This window comes from Triticum dicoccoides, chromosome 3A, assembly GCF_002162155.2.
Source record: "Triticum dicoccoides isolate Atlit2015 ecotype Zavitan chromosome 3A, WEW_v2.0, whole genome shotgun sequence".
NCBI classification, from domain to species: Eukaryota; Viridiplantae; Streptophyta; class Magnoliopsida; order Poales; family Poaceae; genus Triticum; species Triticum dicoccoides.
Genome location: NC_041384.1, coordinates 646,153,478 through 646,174,413, shown reverse-complemented (window position 1 = coordinate 646,174,413; position 20,936 = coordinate 646,153,478). Strand labels below are relative to the sequence as shown.

Sequence of the window (20,936 nt, the reverse complement as noted above, 5' to 3'; positions counted from 1 at the left end):
GGCAGCAGGGAAACTAGCTTCACATACTCTACTCCAAGTTGCACCGTGCTCCGGACGGACAGGACTCGGCAAGTCAAGCTTGCTGCAAACAGAAAATAGCAGGCTTGTGTGAAGTGAGCCACGTGGACAAAAACAACTCTGGAAACCACTCTCCAAAGTCCTCACGGGGTAATTTATCTGGTTTTGGAAACTCCAATGGGTTAATAACCCGGTTTTAAAATTCAGGGGGTAATGTGATCGATTTGTGAAAACTCAGGGGGTTATCTGGACTTCTTTCGCATAAAGGATTAAAAAAACCATCCGCAAAAAAGAAACAACATTTTTCAGTCATCGTGCGTGATAGTGGGTCGTAATTTGTCTTGTGCTTACAAAAAAAAATCTTTGGAAAAGAAGGAAAAACATATAGCCGAGCCCATTGACATATTTGGGCCGCGCTGGGGGCCCATGTAGAGCTTTGACTCCGGGGTTCCTCCGCACGGGCCGGGCCTCTTCCGGAAAACAGAAAAAACAGCGGGGGTGGAAGGAGGCCGGAAAGCGGACTGCCGCGTAGTCGTCGCCGTCGTCGTCCCCCCCTTCCTCCCGGTGGTGCCCGCGAGCTCCAAGCCCTTGCTCGGTCGCGGGTAGGGTGGCGAGTGAGATGGTTCGAGCTCCGTCCGTAGAGGCGGCCGTGGCCGTGGCCGTGCTCCTCCTCTGCCTCTCCGGCCTCTGCCGCGGCGCCGAGCGGCTCGGGGCGAGGGAGTGCGAGGAGCTGGGGTTCACCGGCCTCGCCCTCTGCTCCGACTGCAACGCGCTCGCCGAGTTCGTCAAGGACCAAGGTGCGTGCGTAGCCAATGGCTCCCCCCTCTGCTGTATCCATTAGTCACGTGACGATGGTGTGATTGCGATCTGAACCGAGCGAGGCGTAGGTCGGAAAGATACCCGGATGTGATTTCTCTATCGTAGTTCGATTGATCCGCAGTGCGGAATAGATCCGTGAGGGTTAGATCGTAACTATATCGCGGTTGCAGCCGGGAAATCGATTCTCGTTAGCCCGAGGAAACCCAATTGGAGTGTGAATGTGTGGTTCTTAGACCACCGAGCCTTTATATGGATCTCAAATTACTTCGGGGAGACAGGAATAGTGGACCCGGAGTTGGTTGATTTGAGGTTTCTTATATGATCATTCATTCAAGTGATCTGGGACGCCCTGTTGCAACTGAAGCTTGAATCCGGCTCTGAAATTGTGATTTGGTCAATTTGGGGGCCGTGACTTGTGAATTAAATAGCTCGTCCCACGCCGATGTACTGGGAACTTTGAGGTTAGTCCACAGTTGCAGAATAGTGCGGTGTTTGAACCTTTCTAGATAAAGGATGGGTCACCCCCCCAGCCTCTGTATCGATTGATGCACACAGTCAAGGCGGTGTTTGAAATGTGGAGGTTTCACTCTCCCCTGACATCTAAAAAATTTGTAGGTGGTGTTGATTATGGAACCTCCTTTATTTTTGTCACCGTTGTTTTGATGATTCCGTCTAGGAGCATTCTGAAGCTAGCTGGATTGAAAATCTGATTAATGTGAAGAATTCTATTGTATCTAGATTGCTCATTGCTCGTCTTGGATGATTTTGTCGTTGCTGAGTTGCTCCTTTAGAAGTCAGTCGTCGGCTGTTGGGAAAGCAAGTCACAGTGGATTCCTTTTTCTTCATCACACGTGCTAGTTGTTCCAATCGTCCTTTTAACAACATATTTGTTTTATGGTTGCAGAGTTGGTGGATGACTGTCGTAAATGTTGCACGGAGGATTCAGATGATTCTATCAGCAAGGTATGGCCTATGAAGCTCCATGAATTCCAACCTGGTGACAACTGGGTTTACTTGTCAAGTTGTCATAAGCTGCAACCAGAACTAGTTTTCCTTTTTGGATGTAGAGTACACTTTGTATTGTATTCTGGTTGTTGCTGGATTTGTAGTGTGAATTATCCTAAGATCTCATTGCCTTGAGTGTTCTTTAATATAATTTTTTGTTTTCTCTTCTTGGAAGATATATTGAAGGCAAATGAAGGTTAGTGGTGCCAAATAGGGGCTTATTTTGATTGGATATTTTCAGATGAACTTGTTCTTTAGTATGTTATTACTGGATGATTTTAAGGCTGAACTTGAAACTACACTGCACTAGATTTATAGGATGCTTTGAAGGTTGATAATGAACACTAAACATGCATTATAGCAGCACACTTCCACTTGATATAATATCTTCTGGTGCTTGGTATTGCAGCTTGTATACTCCGGTGCAATTATCGAAGTATGCATGAGAAAGCTGGTGTTTTATCCAGAAGTCGTTGGCTTCCTCGAAGAGGATAAAGATGACTTCCCTTATGTAGAATCTCGGTATGCTTATGGCTCTCCACCAAAGCTCATAATGCTTGACGACAAGGGTGAACAGAAGGAGACTATAAGGCAAGTTCTACTTAACTCCTTACAAGGCAATTTGATTATAACTTTCTAGTTACCTAGGGAGATAACATACATTCTTGGACTTCATTCCGTCGATAAGAATGAAAATAACACTTCTGTCTTAATTTGTTAGTACCATTTATCACATGTCATTTGCTTTATATTGTCGATCCTCTCTCCCCACGACATAATTCAACGTATAATATGATGGATGATGCAATAGGCAAGGGAATATTATATTTGATATTGTCCGAGTACTGATTATTATTTGAACATAACTGAACAGACATAAAACTGGTTGGTATACTGGTACTGGAATGTTCTATGTAGCCACAGTACGACGTTGAGCGCTAGGTCCTTTGCTAAAATGGCATAATCTCCGATTGGCACACTATTTTCGTATTTTTCCATCTTCATCGTAGATGAAATATTTTGTGGTTTGCTCAACATGCTTAACTCATGGTAAAACCAGTTTCATCAGTTCAATGACTAAAACTAACCGAACTTGCAGGATCGACAACTGGAAGCGTGAGCATATTCGGCAATTTCTCACAGAGAAGGTGAAGCCGGCGAAATCAGAGACCTGAATAATCGTGACGAGTTCCTCTCCCTGTAGAACCATATATCGATATATGTGTTTGTGTTCTTTTGCACGCAAAACCCCGGTCACCCGTGATCTGTACCTAAACCAGGTAGCATGTGTACACCTCAACTGTCATGTATGATGTGCATTTAGTTTTGTTGTTGGAGACAGGCTGCTGGATCTGTTATCTACAACTGAACATCATCAGTCTAAACTAGTGCCTACTACTCCCTCTGTAACTTAATATAAGATGTTTTTTGACACTGTTATGGATTCTAAAAACATCTTATAAGAAGTTACAGGGGGAGTAGTAAGCAAGACAGAGTCTTTGGGGCCCGAGTGCAATCTGTATTACATTGACGGTGACTGAGTTTGTTTCTGAACGATTTGGCTAGTTACAAAGTCGATGGAACCAGACGATTCCCTTGGAACGAGATGCAAAATGATAACAGGGGTCCCGTGCGTTTGAGCATTTCTTAGTGAGCATAGTGGTACGAGGGATTGTGCCTCGTGTGACTCTGTCTGCTGATACCTGAGCAGCCTTAGTGTCAACGTGCCGTAGAGGATGAAAACCATTGCCGTTATCAGATTGGGAACTTATACCGTTCTGAACAGTATGTAGAACGTTTCCAATATCAGATTGGGAACTTACCCTTCCGACAACAGTATGCAGAACGTTCTCAAAATTCGTAGTGGTTGCAGTCCTGACTAAATATGATCTGCTATTTGGAGATCCTTGCCGGTATCTCTAGAATTCTGAACTCGACACGGAGACATGGAGTCCAATTTGTTGGCTTCAGTTTTTCTCCCCTCGACCCTCATAAGAGTGTCTTGGCGACAGCTCCTGCAAACCGTGGCCGCCGTGAATGTCACTCCTTAGGATGACACGAGCTGAACCAAACCGCCACCACTCCCATTTCCCATCGATCTCCTTCAACATGTGCTCTTCCCGTGGGATGCAGACATTGTTGTATGAGTGTTTTTTTTTTTGAAACGAAGGCAAAGATTGCCTCATCTATTAATTAAGCAGAAGAAAATTGCCTAGTTAATTACGGAAAACCGGGCGAAAACCGGAACAACAAAGACTAAGCCCACCCTAAAGACTAACACACACAGGGCAAAGCCCACCCACGAACAACATCGATGACAACCACGTCGCCCACACGACACGAGGTCCATGCCCTCGAAGCTGCAAATCTCCCGAGGCCGCTGCCTCGACATCCACTGCTCCGTTGCGCCCTGCACACTCAACCGACACCGCCTTCCGGGGCCGCCGCCCCGACATGCCACCGCTCACCCTCGAGCAGCAACACCGCATGATACAGCAGCCCGCAGCCCACACTGCTCAGGACAACCGCACACAGACCACGAACGTCGCACCACATCCGGGGCCGCTGCCCCGGCATGCCGTCCAACCGCCCCCGCTAGGACGCGTCGACCGAGCCGACAACCTTGCCGCCCACGCAGCTCAAAGTCCTCACTCAAGCCATGTCGACAAACAACCCTACCTCCTGGGGCCACCGCCGCACCGCTGCCCGAGGCCGCCACCTCGGCTCTCAACTGAAGATCCCGGAGCCGCCGCCCCAGCATACACCGCCCATGAAAACGGAAGAGCCCGCACAACATCCAAAGGCTGACTCTCCAAAGCGACGCCTCCAAGAAGGTTACGACGTAAAACGCCGCCGCCGCCTACTCCAAAATACTGAAGTTTAGGTCCTCACCCGAAGAGCCCAAGCACATGAAAGGAGAGGAAGAACTCTACGACGACGCCTCCAAGAAGGTCGCGACACCCGCAGGCGCCGACGTCGTCAAAAGCTTTCGCCCAAGTCCCTCATCACCGAACAATGAGCCTACAGATCTGGGCACCCATGGATAACCAGACCACTCGAGCCAAGCCTGCTGTGAAGAGCACCTCCCGTCGTCAGCCGCCAAAGCCCTTCCACAACGACCTGCTACAGCACCTCATGCGACAGAGAGACTACGCGTTTGCCGGGGCCAGATCCGCGGGCATCGCCCTGAATCCACCGTTCCCAACCGCCGCAGCAGCCCATGCCGATGCAGCAATCGCTCCGGGGCCGCTTGCTACCTCTTGAGCACTGCGTTGGTTTTCCTTGAAGAGGAAATGATGATGCAACAAAGTAGCGTAAGTATTTTCCTTAGTTTTTGAGAACCAAGGTATCAATCCAGTAGGAGATCACGCTCGAGTCCCACGCACCTACACAAACAAATAAGAACCTCGCAACCAACGCGATAAAGGAGTTGTCAATCCCTTCACGGTCACTTACGAGAGTGAGATCTGATAGATATGATAAGATAATATTTTTGGTATTTTTATGATAAAGAGAAATAAAGATGCAAAGTAAAATAAACGACAAAGGAAATAACTAAGTGTTGGAAGATTAATATGATGGAAGATAGACCCGGGGCCCATAGGTTTCACTAGTGGCTTCTCTCAAGAGCATAAGTATTACGGTGGGTAAACGAATTACTGTCGAGCAATTGATAGAATTGAGCATAGTTATGAAAATATCTAGGTATGATCATGTATATAGGAATCACGTCTGCGACAAGTAGACCGAAACGATTCTGCATCTACTACTATTACTCCACACTTCGACCGCTATCCAGCATGCATCTAGAGTATTAAGTTCATAAGAACAAAGTAATGCTTTAAGTAAGATGACATAATGTAGAGGGATAAACTCATGCAATATGATATAAACCCCATCTTTTTATCCTCGATGGCAACAATACAATACATGCCTTGCTGCCCCTGCTGTCACTGGGAAAGGACACCGCAAGATTGAACCCAAAGCTAAGCACTTCTCTCATTGCAAGAAAGGTCAATCTAGTAGGCCAAACCAAACTGATAATTCGAAGAGACTTGCAAAGATAAACCAATCATACATAAAAGAATTCAGAGGAGATTCAAATATTGTTCATAGATAAACTGGATCATAAACCCACAATTCATCGAATCTCGATAAACACACCGCAAAAGAAGATTACATCGAATAGATCTCCAAGAGAATCGAGGAGAACTTTGTATTGAGATCCGAAGAGAGAGAAGAAGCCTCTAGCTAATAACTATGGACCCGTAGGTCTGAAGTAAACTACTCACACATCACCGGAGAGGCCATGGAGTTGATGTAGAGGCCCTCTATGATCAATGCCCCCTTCGGCGGAGCTCCAAAAAAGGCCCCGAGATGGGATCTCTCGGGTACAGAAGGTTGCGGCGGTGGAATTAGGTTTTCGTGGTGCTCCTGGATGTTTGGGGGGTACGTGGATATATATATAGGAGGAAGAAGTACGTCGGTGGAGCAACGTGGGGCCTGATGAAGTTATGTACCTAGGGTAGGGTCATAGGCCTGACCTAGACACCCTTCCCTAGGACACCATCCTAAAACCAGAAGCATTCGAGGGATAGCATCATCCACTCGACTACGAGGCATTCCACTCGGACGACTCAAAGTCACTCGACCACGACAATTATCACTCGACGGACAGAAGATCTAAAGTCACTCTGCACGACAACGGTCGGACGTTTACTTCATAGACTTAATAGGCATTTATGTCACTTAATTGACAGCGTTACCAGTAACGCCCCCTCTTGATGTACCTTAAAACCCTTGTAACGTGGGCTGGCTGGGGTCTAGGCGCACTCTATATAAGCCACCCCCTCCACTCGCACAAGGGTTCGCACCCCCTGTAAACACACATACATAATCCAATCGACCGCCTCCGGGCACCGAGACGTAGGGCTGTTACTTCCTCCGCGAAGGGCCTGAACCGGTAAAACTCGTGTGTACAACTTCACCATAGCTAGGATCTTGACTCCTCATACCTACCCCCATTCTACTGCCAGTCTTAAATCCACGACAGTTGGCGCCCACCGTGGGCAGGAGTCTTAGCGAATTTTTGGTGGAGTTGCGATTTTTTCCGATTCTCATCATCATGGTTTCCACCGGCGGACTGGTTGAAGGCCGCGAGATCCATCTCGGCACGCTCGTTTTCATCGCCGACGACTCCGCTTGGCTCCAGGAAGCTCCACTCGATGTCGATGCGCTCCCCGTCCGCGGGGCAACGCACTTTCGCGCGTGCGTCCGCGACGTCCTTCTCCGGCAACCGTCGACCCAGTATCGGTCGACTCCTATGGTGTCCTCGTCTCCCGCTGTTCGCCGGTGCAAGCGTTCCGGTCGGTCGCGGCTCCAGCGATGGGTGAGACACGCGGTGGCCCACCAGTCGGTCACCTCACAAGTCGCGGCAATCGAGGCCGACGAAACTCTCTACGGCCTGTTCAACTGGCTCCGTCGAGAACACATCTGATTGCGACAGCAGCGATCCCGCGGCAGAAGTCTTGATGGTCAACGAACCACCCAGTCCTCCTAGCTTCCCCCGCAATGATAGTGGTGCTGGCGGCGACACCCGTCGCGCGTTCACGAGGAGTACCGCCCCGAGCCCCTTTCTTCGCAGCGGAGGGAAGAGCTTCATTGCCGCAACATGGATGCACTTCACACTCCTATCGTTGGAGAAACCCCGAGGCCCGGGCCTTGGAGGAAGCGCGCCCGACCAACTTGGCTGAGCGCACTCGACTGGAGAACTTGCAGCTTGCACTCGACGAGCGTGCTCAGCAGCGGATCCCTGAATCCAGTCGACGGCAGTTTTTTCCGCCTCAAACTCAGGTATACCACACTCCAATTCAAAATCTCACAACTGCAGCCCGAATAGCAGAGTCAATCCAGCCCTCCTAGTCGGAGGCTAGCAGAGGTTTGATGCAGATCCAGGCCTTGCTCCGAGCAGCTGGAGAGTAGAACACAGTAATGTATCAGTGGCGGAATAGGATTCATAGCAGGTCTGTGGTGGCGGATACAGTACAGTCGACCCACAGTCCAAGATCGCCCCCCGCAGCATGAAGGACGTGGGCACAGACAAGATAAGTACAGAAACCACGAGCAATATGATCACCGCCTCGACCACAATGATCGTCTTCGAGTGCCCACGCATCCTCCGAGGAGTGGGTCATATGTGCCTCAGCGGCATGATGACAGACGTCCTCACAGCGGCAAGCGAAGAATACCAGTTGACCCAAGGGAGCCAGGCTTTGATGCGAGATCTATTCTCGTTCAAGGTCTGGTCGACAGGAACAGAGCACACATAGAAGGCCATGACAGAGATTACCCGACTGGCGGCAGAGTGCATGTTTCAGGTCCCGAGTGTTTCAGCAGAGCCATCAGGGCCGCAGTGATTCCTCCTAATTTCAGGTTGGCGACTGGAGTCAGCAAGTTTACGGGTGAGTCTAAGCATGACACTTGGCTTGAGGACTACCGAGTAGCTGTACAAATTGGTGGTGGCAATGATGAAGTCGCCATGAAGCACCTTCCTCTGATGTTGGAAGGCTCGGCCAGAGCATGGTTTAACCAGTTAGCACCTGGCAGTATATTCAGTTGGGAAGAACTCGCCCGAGTGTTTGTTAGGACTTTTGAAGGTACTTGCAAGAGACCAACGGGGTTGACTAAATTGCAGCATTGTGTGCAAAAACCGAATGAAACCCTAAGAGAGTATATCCAGAGATGGATCACGTTACACCATACAGTGGAGAATGTGTCAGATCACCAAGCAGTTTGTGCCTTCAAGGAAGGCGTTAAGTATCGACTATCGAGAGTTGAATCTGAAATTTGGTTGGACATGAGATATGTCTCTGACTCGGATGATGGAGATTGCCACCAAATACGCTAACGGCAAAGAAGAAGACCGACTCCGGAGTGGCAAGCACAAAACAGTCGCCCAGGACACCGGTGGAGGTACTTCCAATCGGAAACAGAAACGTAAGGCCGAACCACCTGCTCCTGGTGAGGCTTTAGTTGTGGCTCAAGGAAAGTTCAAGGGGAAGCCTAAAGGGCCCTGTAACCCCAAGAAAGTGAAAGATCAAGACGGAAATGATGTGTTGGATTTGCCGTGCCACATTCACACCAAGAAAGACAAAGAGGGTAATCTGATTTATCCTAAGCACACCACTCGGCAGTGTCGACTCCTGATCCAGAAGTTCCGAGAGAAACAACCCAAGGAGAAGGAAAAAGAGTCGGACAAGGGTGAGGATAAGGCCGAGGATGATGATGGTTTTCCCAACGTCAACTCCACTCTGATGATTTTTGCTGATGTTGAGAGCAAAAGTCGATTGAAAGTTATCAACAGAGAAGTGAACATGGTTGCTCCGGCAACACCAAGTTATTTGAAGTGGTCCTAGACTGCCATCACGTTCGACCAGTCTGACCATCCAGCACGTATAGCCACCCCTCGGAGGCAAGCGTTGGTGGTCGACCCAGTTGTTTAAGGCACTCGACTGACTAAAGTGATGATGGATGGTGGTAGTGGCCTGAATATCCTTTATGCTGAAACCTTGAAGGGAATGGGGATTCCGATGTCCAAGCTTAGTGAAAGTAATATGAGTTTCCATGGCGTTATACCTGGCAAGAAGGCTGAATCACTCGGCCAGATCACCCTTGATGTGGTTTTCGGTGATTCCAAGAATTACCGCAAGGAAAAATTGACATTTGAAGTAGTGGATTTCCAGAGTGCTTATCATGCTATTCCGGGTAGGCCTGCCTATGCACGATTCATGGCTCGACCGTGTTACGTGTACCTCAAATTGAAAATGCCTGGTCCCAGAGGAGTGATCGCTATCACCGGCAATCGACAGAAGGCCGAAAAGCGCTTTCAGAAGGGCTCAAAAATCGCCGATGCACAAACGGCAGCAGTCGAAATGCAAGAATAACAGAAAAATGCAGATCCGAGTGATTTGCTGCGCTCCAAGAAGCCTGCCACAGATTCTGCATTTCAGTCGTCCGGTGAAACCAAGCCGATTCATATTCACCTGACCGATCCTAATGTTGGGGAACGTAGTAATTTCAAAATTTTCCTATGCACACGCAAGATCATGGTGATGCATAGCAACGAGAGGGGAAAGTGTGATCTACGTACCCTCGTAGATCGATAGCAGAAGCATTATGACAACGCGGTTGATGTAGTCGTACGTCTTCACGGCCCAACCGATCAAGCACCGAAACTACGACACCTCCGAGTTTTAGCATACGTTCAGCTTGATGACGATCCCCGGACTCCGATCCAGCAAAGTGTCGGGGAAGAGTTCCGTCAGCACGACGGCATGGTGACAATCTTGATGTTCTACCGTCGCAGGGCTTCGCCTAAGCACCGCTACAATATTATCAAGGAGTATGGTGGAAGGGGGCACCGCACACGGCTAAGAAAACGATCACGAGGATCAACTTGTGTGTCTATGGGGTGCCCCCTGCCCCCGTATATAAAGGAGTGGAGGAGGGGAGGCCGGCCCTCTCTATGGCGCGCCCTAGGGGAGTCCTACTCCCACCGGGAGTAGGATTCCCCTTTTCCTAGTCCAACTAGGAGTCCTTCCATGTAGTAGGAGTAGGAGACAAGGAAGGGGAAGAGGGAAGAGAAGGAAGGAGGGAGCGCCGCCCCTCCCCTTAGTACAATTCGGACTAGTCAATGGGGGGGGGGCGCGGCCTGCCTCTCCCTCTCCCCTAAAGCCCAATAAGGCCCATATACTTCTTCCCCCGTATTCCCGTAACTCCCCGGTACTCCGAAAAATACCCGAACCACTCGGAACCTTTCCGATGTCCGAATATAGTCGTCCAATATATCGATCTTTACGTCTCGACCATTTCGAGACTCCTCATCATGTCCCCGATCTCATCCGGGACTCCGAACTCCTTCGGTACATCAAAACTCATAAACTCATAATATAACTGTCATCGAAACCTTAAGCGTGCGGACCCTATGGGTTCGAGAACAATGTAGACATGACCGAGACACGTCTTCGGTCAATAACCAATAGCAGAACCTGGATGCTCATATTGGCTCCTACATATTCTATGAAGATCTTTATCGGTCAGACCGCATAACAACATAAGTTGTTCCCTTTGTCATCGGTATGTTACTTGCCCGAGATTCGATCGTCGGTATCTCAATACCTAGTTCAATCTCGTTACCGACAAGTCTCTTTACTCGTTCCGTAATACATCATCTCGCAACTAACTCATTAGTTGCAATGCTTGCAAGGCTTATGTGATGTGCATTACCGAGAGGGCCCAGAGATACCTCTCCGACAATCGGAGTGACAAATCCTAATCTCGAAATACGCCAACCCAACATGTACCTTTGGAGACACCTGTAGAGCTCCTTTATAATCACCCAGTTACGTTGTGACGTTTGGTAGCACACAAAGTGTTCCTCCGGTAAACGGGAGTTGCATAATCTCATAGTCATAGGAACATGTATAAGTCATGAAGAAAGCAATAGCAACATACTAAACGATCGAGTGCTAAGCCAACGGAATGGGTCAAGTCAATCACGTCATTCTCCTAATGATGTGATCCCGTTAATCAAATAACAACTCTTTGTCTATGGTTAGGAAACATAACCATCTTTGATTAACGAGCTAGTCAAGTAGAGGCATACTAGTGACACTTTGTTTGTCTATGTATTCACACATGTATTATGTTTCCGGTTAATACAATTCTAGCATGAATAATAAACATTTATCATGAAATAAGGAAATAAATAATAACTTTATTATTGCCTCTAGGGCATATTTCCTTCAGTCTCCCACTTGCACTAGAGTCAATAATCTAGTTCACATTGCCATGTGATTTAACACCAATAGTTCACATCATTATGTGACCAACACTCAAAGGGTTTACTACAGTCAATAATCTAGTTCACATCGCTATGTGATTAACACCCAAAGAGTACTAAGGTTGATCATGTTTTGCCTGTGAGAGAAGTTTAGTTAACGGGTCTGCCATATTCAGATCCGTATGTATTTTGCAAATTTCTATGTCAACAATGCTCTGCACGGAGCTACTCTAGCTAATTGCTCCCACTTTCAATATGCATCCAGATTGAGACTTAGAATCATCTGGATCAATGTCAAAGTTTGCATCGACGTAACCCTTTACGACGAACCTTTTGTCACCTCCATAATCGAGAAACATATCCTTATTCCACTAAGGATAATTTTGACCGTTGTCCAGTGATCTACTCCTAGATCACTATTGTACTCCCTTGCCAACATCAGTGTAGGGTATACAATAGATCTGGTACACAGCATGGCATACTTTATAGAACATATGGCTGAGGCATAGGGAATGACTTTCATTCTCTTTCTATCTTCTGCCGTGGTCGGGTTTTGAGTCTTACTCAATTTCACACCTTGTAACACAGGCAAGAACTCTTTCTTTGACTGTTCCATTTTGAACTACTTCAAAATCTTGTCAAGGTATGTACTCATTGAAAAAACTTATCAAGCATCTTGATCTATCTCTATAGATCTTGATGCTCAATATGTAAGCAGCTTCACCGAGGTTTTCTTTGAAAAAATCCTTTCAAACACTCCTTTATGCTTTGCAGAATAATTCTACATTATTTCCGATCAACAATATGTCATTCACATATACTTATCAGGAATGCTGTAGTGCTCCCACTCACTTTCTTGTAAATACAGGCTTCACCGCAAGTCTATATAAAACTATATGCTTTGATCAACTTATCAAAGCGTATATTCCAACTCCGAGATGCTTGCACCAGTCCATAGATGGATCGCTGGAGCTTGCATATTTAGTTAACACCTTTAGGATCGACAAAACCTTCTAGTTGCATCGTATACAACTCTTCTTTAATAAGTCCATTAAGGAATGCAGTTTTGTTTATCCATTTGCCAGATTTCATAAAATGCGACAATTGCTAACATGATTCGGACAGACTTAAGCATAAATACGAGTGAGAAACTCTCATCGTAGTCAACACCTTGAACTTGTCGAAAACCTTTTGCGACAATTCTAGCTTTGTATATAGTAACACTACTATCAGCGTCCGTCTTCCTCTTGAAGATCCATTTATTTTCTATGGCTTGCCGATCATCGGGCAAATCCATCAAAGTCCATACTTTGTTCTCATACATGGATCATGTCTCAGATTTCATGGCCTCAAACCATTTCGCAGAATCTGGGCTCATCATTGCTTCCTCATAGTTCGCAAGTTCGTCATGGTATAGTAACATGACTTCCAGAATAGGATTACCGTACCACTCTGGTGCGGATCTCACTTTGGTTTACCTACGAGATTCAGTAGTAACTTGATCTGAAGTTACATGATCATCATCATTAGCTTCCTCACTAATTGGTGTAGTAGTCACAAGAACAGATTTCTGTGATGAACTACTTTCCAATAAGGGAGAAGGTACAATTACCTTATCAAGTTTTCTACTTTCCTCCCACTCACTTCTTTCGAGAGAAACTCCTTCTCTGGAAAGGATCCATTCTCAGCAATGAATATCTTGCCTTCGGATCTGTGATAGAAGGTGTACCCAACATTTTCTTTTGGGTATCCTATGAAGACACACTTCTCCGATTTGGGTTTGAGCTTATCAGGATGAAACTTTTTCATATAAGCATCGCAACCCAAAACTTTAAGAAACGACAACTTTGGTTTCTTGCCAAACCACAGTTCATACGGTGCTGTCTCAACGGATTTAGATGGTGCCCTTTTTAACGTGAATGCAGCTGTCTGTAATGCATAACCCCAAGACTATAGTGGTAAATCGGTAAGAAACATCATAGATTGCACTATATCCAATAAAGTACGGTTATGACGTTCGGACACACCATTATGTTGTGGTGTTCCAGGTGGCATGAATTTGTGAAACTATTCCAGATTGTTTTAATTGAAGACCAAACTCGTAACTCAAATATTCATCTCCGCAATCAGATCGTGGAAACCTTATCTTCTTGTCACGATGATTTTCCACTTCTCTCTGAAATTCTTTGAACTGTTCAAATGTTTCAGACTTATGTTTCATCAAGTAGATATACCCATATCTACTTAAATCATCTGTGAAGGTCAAAAAATAACGATACCCGCCGCGAGCCTCAACACTCATCGGATCGCATACATCAGTATGTTTTATTTCCAATAAGTCAGTTGCTCGCTCCATTGTTCTGGAGAACGACGTTTTAGTCATCTTGCCCATGAGGCATGGTTCGCAAGCATCAAGTGATTCCAAAAACCCATCAACATGGAGTTTCTTCATGCTCTTTACACCAATATGACCTAAATGGCAGTGCCACAAATAAGTTGCACTATCATTATTAACTTTGCATCTTTTGGTTTCAATATTATGAATATGTGTATCACTACGATCGAGATCCAACGAACCATTTTCGTTGGGTGTGTAACCATATAAGGTTTTATTCATGTAAACAGAACAACAATTTATTCTCTTACTTAAATGAATAACCGTATTACAATAAACATGATCAAATCATATTTATGCTCAACGCAAACACCAAATAACACTTATTTAGGTTCAACACTAATAATCTTAGCAACTCAACTAGTACCAAATACTGAGGGGTTGCTATGAACACTAGTAAAGTACACATCAATAACATGTATATCAAATATACCTTTGTTTACTTTGCCATCCTTTCTTATCCGCCAAATACTTGGGTAGCTCCGCTTCCAGTGACCAGTCCCTTTGCAGTAGAAGCACTTAATGTCGGTGTCAAAACTGGCGGATCTCGGGTAGGGGGTCCCGAACTGTGCGTCTAGGCCGGATGGTAACAGGAGGCGAGGGACACGAAGTTTTACCCAGGTTCGGGCCCTCTCGATGGAGGTAAAACCCTATGTCCTGCTTGATTAATATTGATGATATGGGCAGTACAAGAGTAGATCTACCACGAGATCGAAGAGGCTAAACCCTAGAAGCTAGCCTATGGTATGATTATTGTTCTCTATGTTGTCCTACGGACTAAAACCCTCCGGTTTATATAGACACCGGAGAGGGTTAGGGTTACACAAAGTCGGTTACAATGGTAGGATATCTGCATATCCGTATCGCCAAGCTTGCCTTCCACGCCAAGGAAAGTCCCTTCCGGACACGGGACGAAGTCTTCAATCTTGTATCTTCATAGTCCAGGAGTCCGGCTGAAGGTATAGTCCGGCCATCCGGACACCCCCTAATCTAGGACTCCCTCAGTAGCCCCTGAACCAGGCTTCAATGATGACGGGTCCGGCGCGCAGATTGTCTTCGGCATTGCAAGGCGGGTTCCTCCTCCAAGTACCTCATAGAAGATTTTGAACACAAAGATAGTATCCGGCTCTGCAAAATAAGTTTCCACATATTGCCATAGAGAGAATAATACTTACACAAATCTAATCTGCTGATGTATTCCGTAGTGTGACACACCACAACCAAGACTTTATCCGAGTCGTTTTATTATCCCACCTCAGCGCGTTATGTGAGGCGGTTTCCTTGGCACGTCTTGTTAAAGCAGAGATCGTGTCCCCTTATTCCGGGATTCTCATCAATGCGGGCATGGATAACCCAACCGCTTCTAGGACCCCTAGATCATAGGCAAGTCCAAACGGACACGGAGAGGACGCTTGATATTCACCCTCTTTATAAAGGGGACACGGCTTTTATTTTTCCCTCCCATGCTCAATCGAATCCTTCCCCCACCTCAAGCTCAAACGCCCGAAGTTCAGGTCAGGTGCTCCGAACCTTCAGTCATGTCCAGATATAGCTTTCAAGGCCAATGGGTGCCTTCCTCCGTCACGGAATAAGACATCAAAAAGTTGAGGGAGGCCAGATATCTGACCGCCGAGATTTTGCATCGGCTGCCTCCCCGAGGGCAGGCCATTCCCACCCCCGAACCCAACGAGAACGCCGTGTTCGTCTCCCACTTCCTCCGAGGTCTAGGCCTCACTCTGGATCCTTTCGTCAGGGGTGTGATGTTTTATTACGGGCTAGACTTCCATGATCTAGCTCCGGACTCTTTTCTTCATATCACGACATTTATTGTCGTGTGCGAGGCCTTCCTCTGGGTTACCCCTCACTTTGGCCTCTGGCTCAAGACCTTTGAAGTGAAGCCGAAGATGATCGAGGGGCAACATGCAGCGTGTGGAGGTGCCTCAATACGCAAGATGACGGGAGCTCCGTGGCCCAAAGGTTCCATCCGAGAGGTGTCTAAATTGTGGCAACAGGAGTGGTTCTACATCACGGCTCCTAGAAGTGCCAAGTGGGCGGCCGCCCCTGTTTTCCGCTCGGGCCCTCCACCACAACTGATGTCATGGATCAGCAGAGGTCTGAGCTGGGGGCCAGCCAAGGACGTCCCTATACTGCAAAGCCGCATTCGAGATCTCTTCAATGGAGATTTCAGTTTGGTTGCGGTAATACAAGTTATGCTGGTTCGTCAAGTCCAGCCTTGCAAACGCCGGCCTCTTCGCCTATGGGAGTTCAATCCCAGGGACCGTGTGTCATTCAAAATTTTCTCGGCTTGACGCACAAGGAGACGTACAAGTCATTCTTCGGACCTCAGGTGGAGTGTCCGGAAATCTCCGAGGACGTGGGCCTGAGTAGTAACCGCGCCGCCGAACAGGTAAGGCATCTTTCGGCCGAACATACTATCTCTCCTTTGTTATGAAGTTATTTCTGAGAGTTCGCTTTTTGACCAGGACTGGCTAACAAAGGCGAAGTTGATTCGGTGTTCGGCCCCCCTCCCTGAGGGTTTGGAAAATCCGGTATTGGAAAAGATGCTCCAGACCGCACCTTGCCCGGAGCCCTTGAAGGAAGATACTGTGGAGGATAATGCGGGCGGATGCGGGCCCCCAATGCTGCCCATTCTAGCCGAGGGAGCGAGCGTCTCCATGAAGGAAGACGACCAGAAGAGGAAAAGGACTGCGCCCGGGGATTCGGAAGCCGAAGCTTCCAAACGGGAGAAGAAGTCTCCCACAGAGGGTCCTACCTTGGGCGGCGCCGTTGCTGCACAAAGTCCGCGGGGGGATCAATTCTCCCGCGAGTCGTAAGTGACCCCGAAATACTTTAATAGTACAGATATGCCATCTTTTTCTTCTGAGAAGATAACCACCGCATATATTTTGCAGTTCGGGCCTTAGCCCCTCTCAAATGAGCTCGTCTTCGGGGGATCTTCTTCCAAAGATGATGGAGAGCGAAACGCCTCCTCCGGACTCCTCCGCTCTGGAAGCGGGCGACCTTGAAGTGTCGTCGCGGAGGGCCTCTCTGAGTCCGGTGAGGCCAGAAGATAATCCCATTGACCCCCGAAGCTCCCAGTGTCCGGCTCCCGAAGAGAGCAGACAAAAGAGTCCGGCACCGTCTAGTGTGCGATCGGATGTTCTGAGGGAGTTGGTGGGGCGAGCGGCCATCTTAGATGAACACCGTGTGCTGATGAATACGGTGATGGAGAGAATATCGTCCGCCGAAAGCGGATTTCATGAAGCTTTTATGAGTCTACTAACAGGCTTTGAGGTGCGTAAAAGAATGTATGATAATCCTGCACATGCTAGGTGTGCCTTGTGTAGATAGTATCCCCTGAGACTCTGGTTGTCATTGGAAACGACGACGAACAGAGGATCATATTCCCAGGAAATAACCATACTGCCTCGATGTGCAGGTGATGGAAGCTCCGGTGGCTAGCCGGACTAGCGAGTTTGCCCATTTAGAGCGGCAGTTGGATGCGGCAAACGCCGACATTGAGCTTGTTAACAAAAGGCTTGACGAGGCACAGGGTAAGTGTGAATATCTGGTAAATGCCACATAGGAAGAGCAGCATGATGCTAGTATCTTTAATATGTTGTGACTGCAGATGGAGCTGCCACTGTTGAAGCCTTGCGGGCAGAACTTGCCCGAGCCAAGGAACAAGCGAGGTTGGGTAATGTGGCTGCTGTGAAGGCGGCCGAAGAGTTGCAAGCCGAGAAGGCCGCACATGGCGAGACCCGAGACAAGATGACCAAGATGGCTATAGAATTAAAAGCCGCCGCCGACCGTTGCCGGGTTCTTGAAAAAGAAAACCAAGCGAAGGCATCGGACCTTGAAAAGGCTGCTGCGACGAAAAAGGATCTCCGCTCTGCTATGAGGGCAAAGAAGGAGGAGATGCGGGAAGCCGGGGATATTGTAGCTGGGAAATCCTTTATGTTGCGGAGGAAATTCGGAGATCCACGGTATGCCCCTCTGGATCGGCTATGGATTTCGAAGGATGTGTATATGGATTTGGGGGCGAGCGCTGCCGATGCGGCCAAGTACTTCCAGGGTCAGACAGACCGTGGAATAGACCAGCTGTTTTGGAGACAATTCCATTCTCCCGAGCGTCCACTTTCATTGACTGGCCAATTAGCCGAATAGGCCGAACTAAATAGGTTGTCCGGACTCTCTATGAGGTCTGTTGTGGATCAGCTATGGCCGGGAAGGTCAAAACCGAATAGCTATTTCAGCTTGGTGCAGCAGGTCCTTGATGTGGTGCCGCGCATTAATGCGATGAGGAGGTTGGCGTGCATAGAGGGCGCACGGATGGCCTTTGCCCGTGTTAAGGCATATTGGGCGGAGATGGATGCTACCAATGTTGCAACGCGAGATTCGGCTATAGGTCGAAAGGCTGCCGAGCACTACTTTGAAGAAGTTCTTGAGGGTGCCCGTTTGATAGAGACCCAGTGCTCAAAAAATATTATGTTTGAGTGATATGTAATCTCATTGTAAGCGAAATGCTTTTATAAATTTTTATAAGGCTATTTTTATACTTTTGCCTGAAAGTAATATGATGCCTCCTGGGCGGCCGTTTATGTATACATGTGTATAACCTGAAAGATTGCAGCCGTCGGCTTCAACCCTCACGCATATAATGCGGAGGTGCTCACAAAAACACGCATTCACACTTAACCCAACGTCTTGGTCCTATTAAGGAGGTGATAGCGGAGCGAGCGAGGCAACCGGACTATAATGCTTTAGCACTTTCACTTAGCCATAGGAGTTTGACAGTGGGGCTACTAGATAGCCCCTGGTGGCTCCGCACTCTCCCGATCTCGGGGTGCATACATGCCTGGCCGGGAAACGGCCCTTCGTTAAGGCGGAGGAATTCTAACATTCCCACAGGTCATCGAGTGGTTGACCAGTCTCACGCTATATCATGACAGTCAGTTTTCGGCTTTCTTTACTGAGGTGCTCGTCCGGATGAACCAGGGCACAATCGCAGTAGTTCTCCTGGTGCTACCTTTAGCCGGCAAGGCGGAACATAAGGCACCAAAACACGGGAGCTGGGCAAACCCAACATTTGACCAAAGACAATGATTCGGAGCTGATGCATATAGGTCCAAACTCGCGACGCCGAATACTCCCTAAGGTATTCGGTCTTTGTGGTATAAACCGGGCCTAAATAGTGGCCTTTGTAAGAAGCCCCGTGTGTCCAGGTATGTGCATTGTTCTGGCGTGGCCACATGCCAAGACGTCAGCATCCTTCTCAATGGTGGATATGTATCAACAAGAGACAGTAAAAAAGGTTTATGCAGGGTCTTAATCTTAAAAGAATCCTTGGAGCGGGTCCCTGCTGCACGTCTGCGCCTGTGTCTCCATTGTGCCATATCTTGGACGGGTGTAGCACAATGATCGTCTGTAAAAGAGAGGAAGTTAAGTGAAAAAGTTGCCGTGCAAAAGGATAGTTTTTAAAGAAACCATGTATAATTCAAGATGATAAGAAATTGCCACTTGTCTACGCGCGTTGAGCCCCTTGTATTGACAAATAGGGGTGTGACCACTTATTTCCGTATAAATAGAGGCGTCGGACTTGATTAGTAGTATCTGAGGTTTTGACGACCTATTGGATGCTTTCGTTTGTCCGGGCGCCTTTAGTGTGCGGCGGCCAAGGCAGCCTCACTCTCTTCGGCGCGCAGAGATCGCTTGATATTTCCGTGCACTGTAATGATGCCACGTGGACCGGGCATCTTGAGTGTGAGGGAGGCGTAGTGTGGTATTGCATTAAAGCGAGTGAAAGCTTCGCGTCCGAGCAGTGCTTGATAGCCACTTTGAAACGGAGCGATGTGGAAAGTTAAATGCTCGCGACAGAAGTTATCAGGGGAGCCGAATGTAACTTGTAGTAGGAGGGAGCCCGTACAATGAGCCCCTGGGCCTGGCGTTACTCCTTTAAAGGTAGTATTGCTATGGCGAATTTGTGTTGGGTCTAGCCCCATCCCGCGGATTGTATCCTGATATATTAGGTTTAGGCTACCGCCGCCGTCCATCAAGACCTTTGTGAAGTGATATCCGCCAATTACTGGGTCTAATACCAGGGCAGCCCATCCTGCGTGTCAGATACTTGCTGAGTAATCGCGATGGTCGAAAGTGATCGGTTGAGATGACCAGTGGCAGGACTTCGTGGTGATAGGCACTTGGGTATACTTTCCTGGGAGTGCCGCATTGTTTTTTCCCTTGATTACGTGTAACACGTTTACTGTTTTGACTTCTGGTGGAAATTGCTTTTGTTCCCCCATGTCTTGCTTGGGGGGCTCGTCCTCGTCTTCACTTAGTGTATCCTCCCCCTTGTGTACGGTGTTGAGCTTGCCGGACTGCTTGAAGACCCAACATTCTCTGTGGGTATGATTAGCAGGTTTACCAGGGGTACTATGAATCTGACATACTTGGTCTAGAATTTTATTGAGGCTGGACAGTTCATCCCTGGTGCCTTTAGGGGGTGGCTTTTGGCCTGGCCGAGAGCTTTTGAATCCGGCATTTACTATCGTGCCCTTCGTGCTGTCTTCTTTATTTCAGCGTTTGTTATTGCTGTTGCGCCGTGATTTCCCGTTTCCATCTCTAACTTCAGATGTACTGGGGTCGCTGGTGCTGCATCTGGCTAGCCAGCTGTCCTCCCCCGCGCAAAAGTGGGTCATGAGGTTTGTTAATGCGGCCATCGTTCTCGGCTTATTTTGGCCGAGGTGTCTGGCGAGCCATTCGTCACGGACGCTATGCTTGAAAGCTGCTAAGGCTTCAGCGTCCGGACAGTCGACAATCTGGTTCTTTTTAGTAAGAAACCTGTTCCAAAGCTTTCGG

The 20,936-nt window shown here is 47.8% G+C and overlaps 1 protein-coding gene across 1 annotated transcript; it reads left to right on the top strand.

Moving 5' to 3' along the window:
* The first annotated feature begins 497 nt into the window (after positions 1 to 497).
* Positions 498 to 3,276, top strand: LOC119269892 (selenoprotein F-like). The gene is made up of 4 exons (XM_037551823.1): positions 498 to 815; positions 1,742 to 1,800; positions 2,252 to 2,433; positions 2,942 to 3,276. Exons 1-4 carry the CDS (start codon positions 638 to 640, stop codon positions 3,015 to 3,017), a joined length of 495 nt encoding a protein of 164 aa, XP_037407720.1. The 5' UTR covers positions 498 to 637; the 3' UTR covers positions 3,018 to 3,276.
* Positions 3,277 to 20,936: the final 17,660 nt, after the last annotated feature.

Bases quoted from the DNA above. Each gene is read 5' to 3' on its own strand.
- LOC119269892 (XM_037551823.1), top strand. From the start codon at position 638: ATGGTTCGAGCTCCGTCCGTAGAGGCGGCCGTGGCCGTGGCCGTGCTC. The intron at 816-1,741 runs GTGCGTGCGTAG...TTATGGTTGCAG, and splicing joins CGAGTTCGTCAAGGACCAAG to AGTTGGTGGATGACTGTCGT. The intron at 1,801-2,251 runs GTATGGCCTATG...TTGGTATTGCAG, and splicing joins CAGATGATTCTATCAGCAAG to CTTGTATACTCCGGTGCAAT.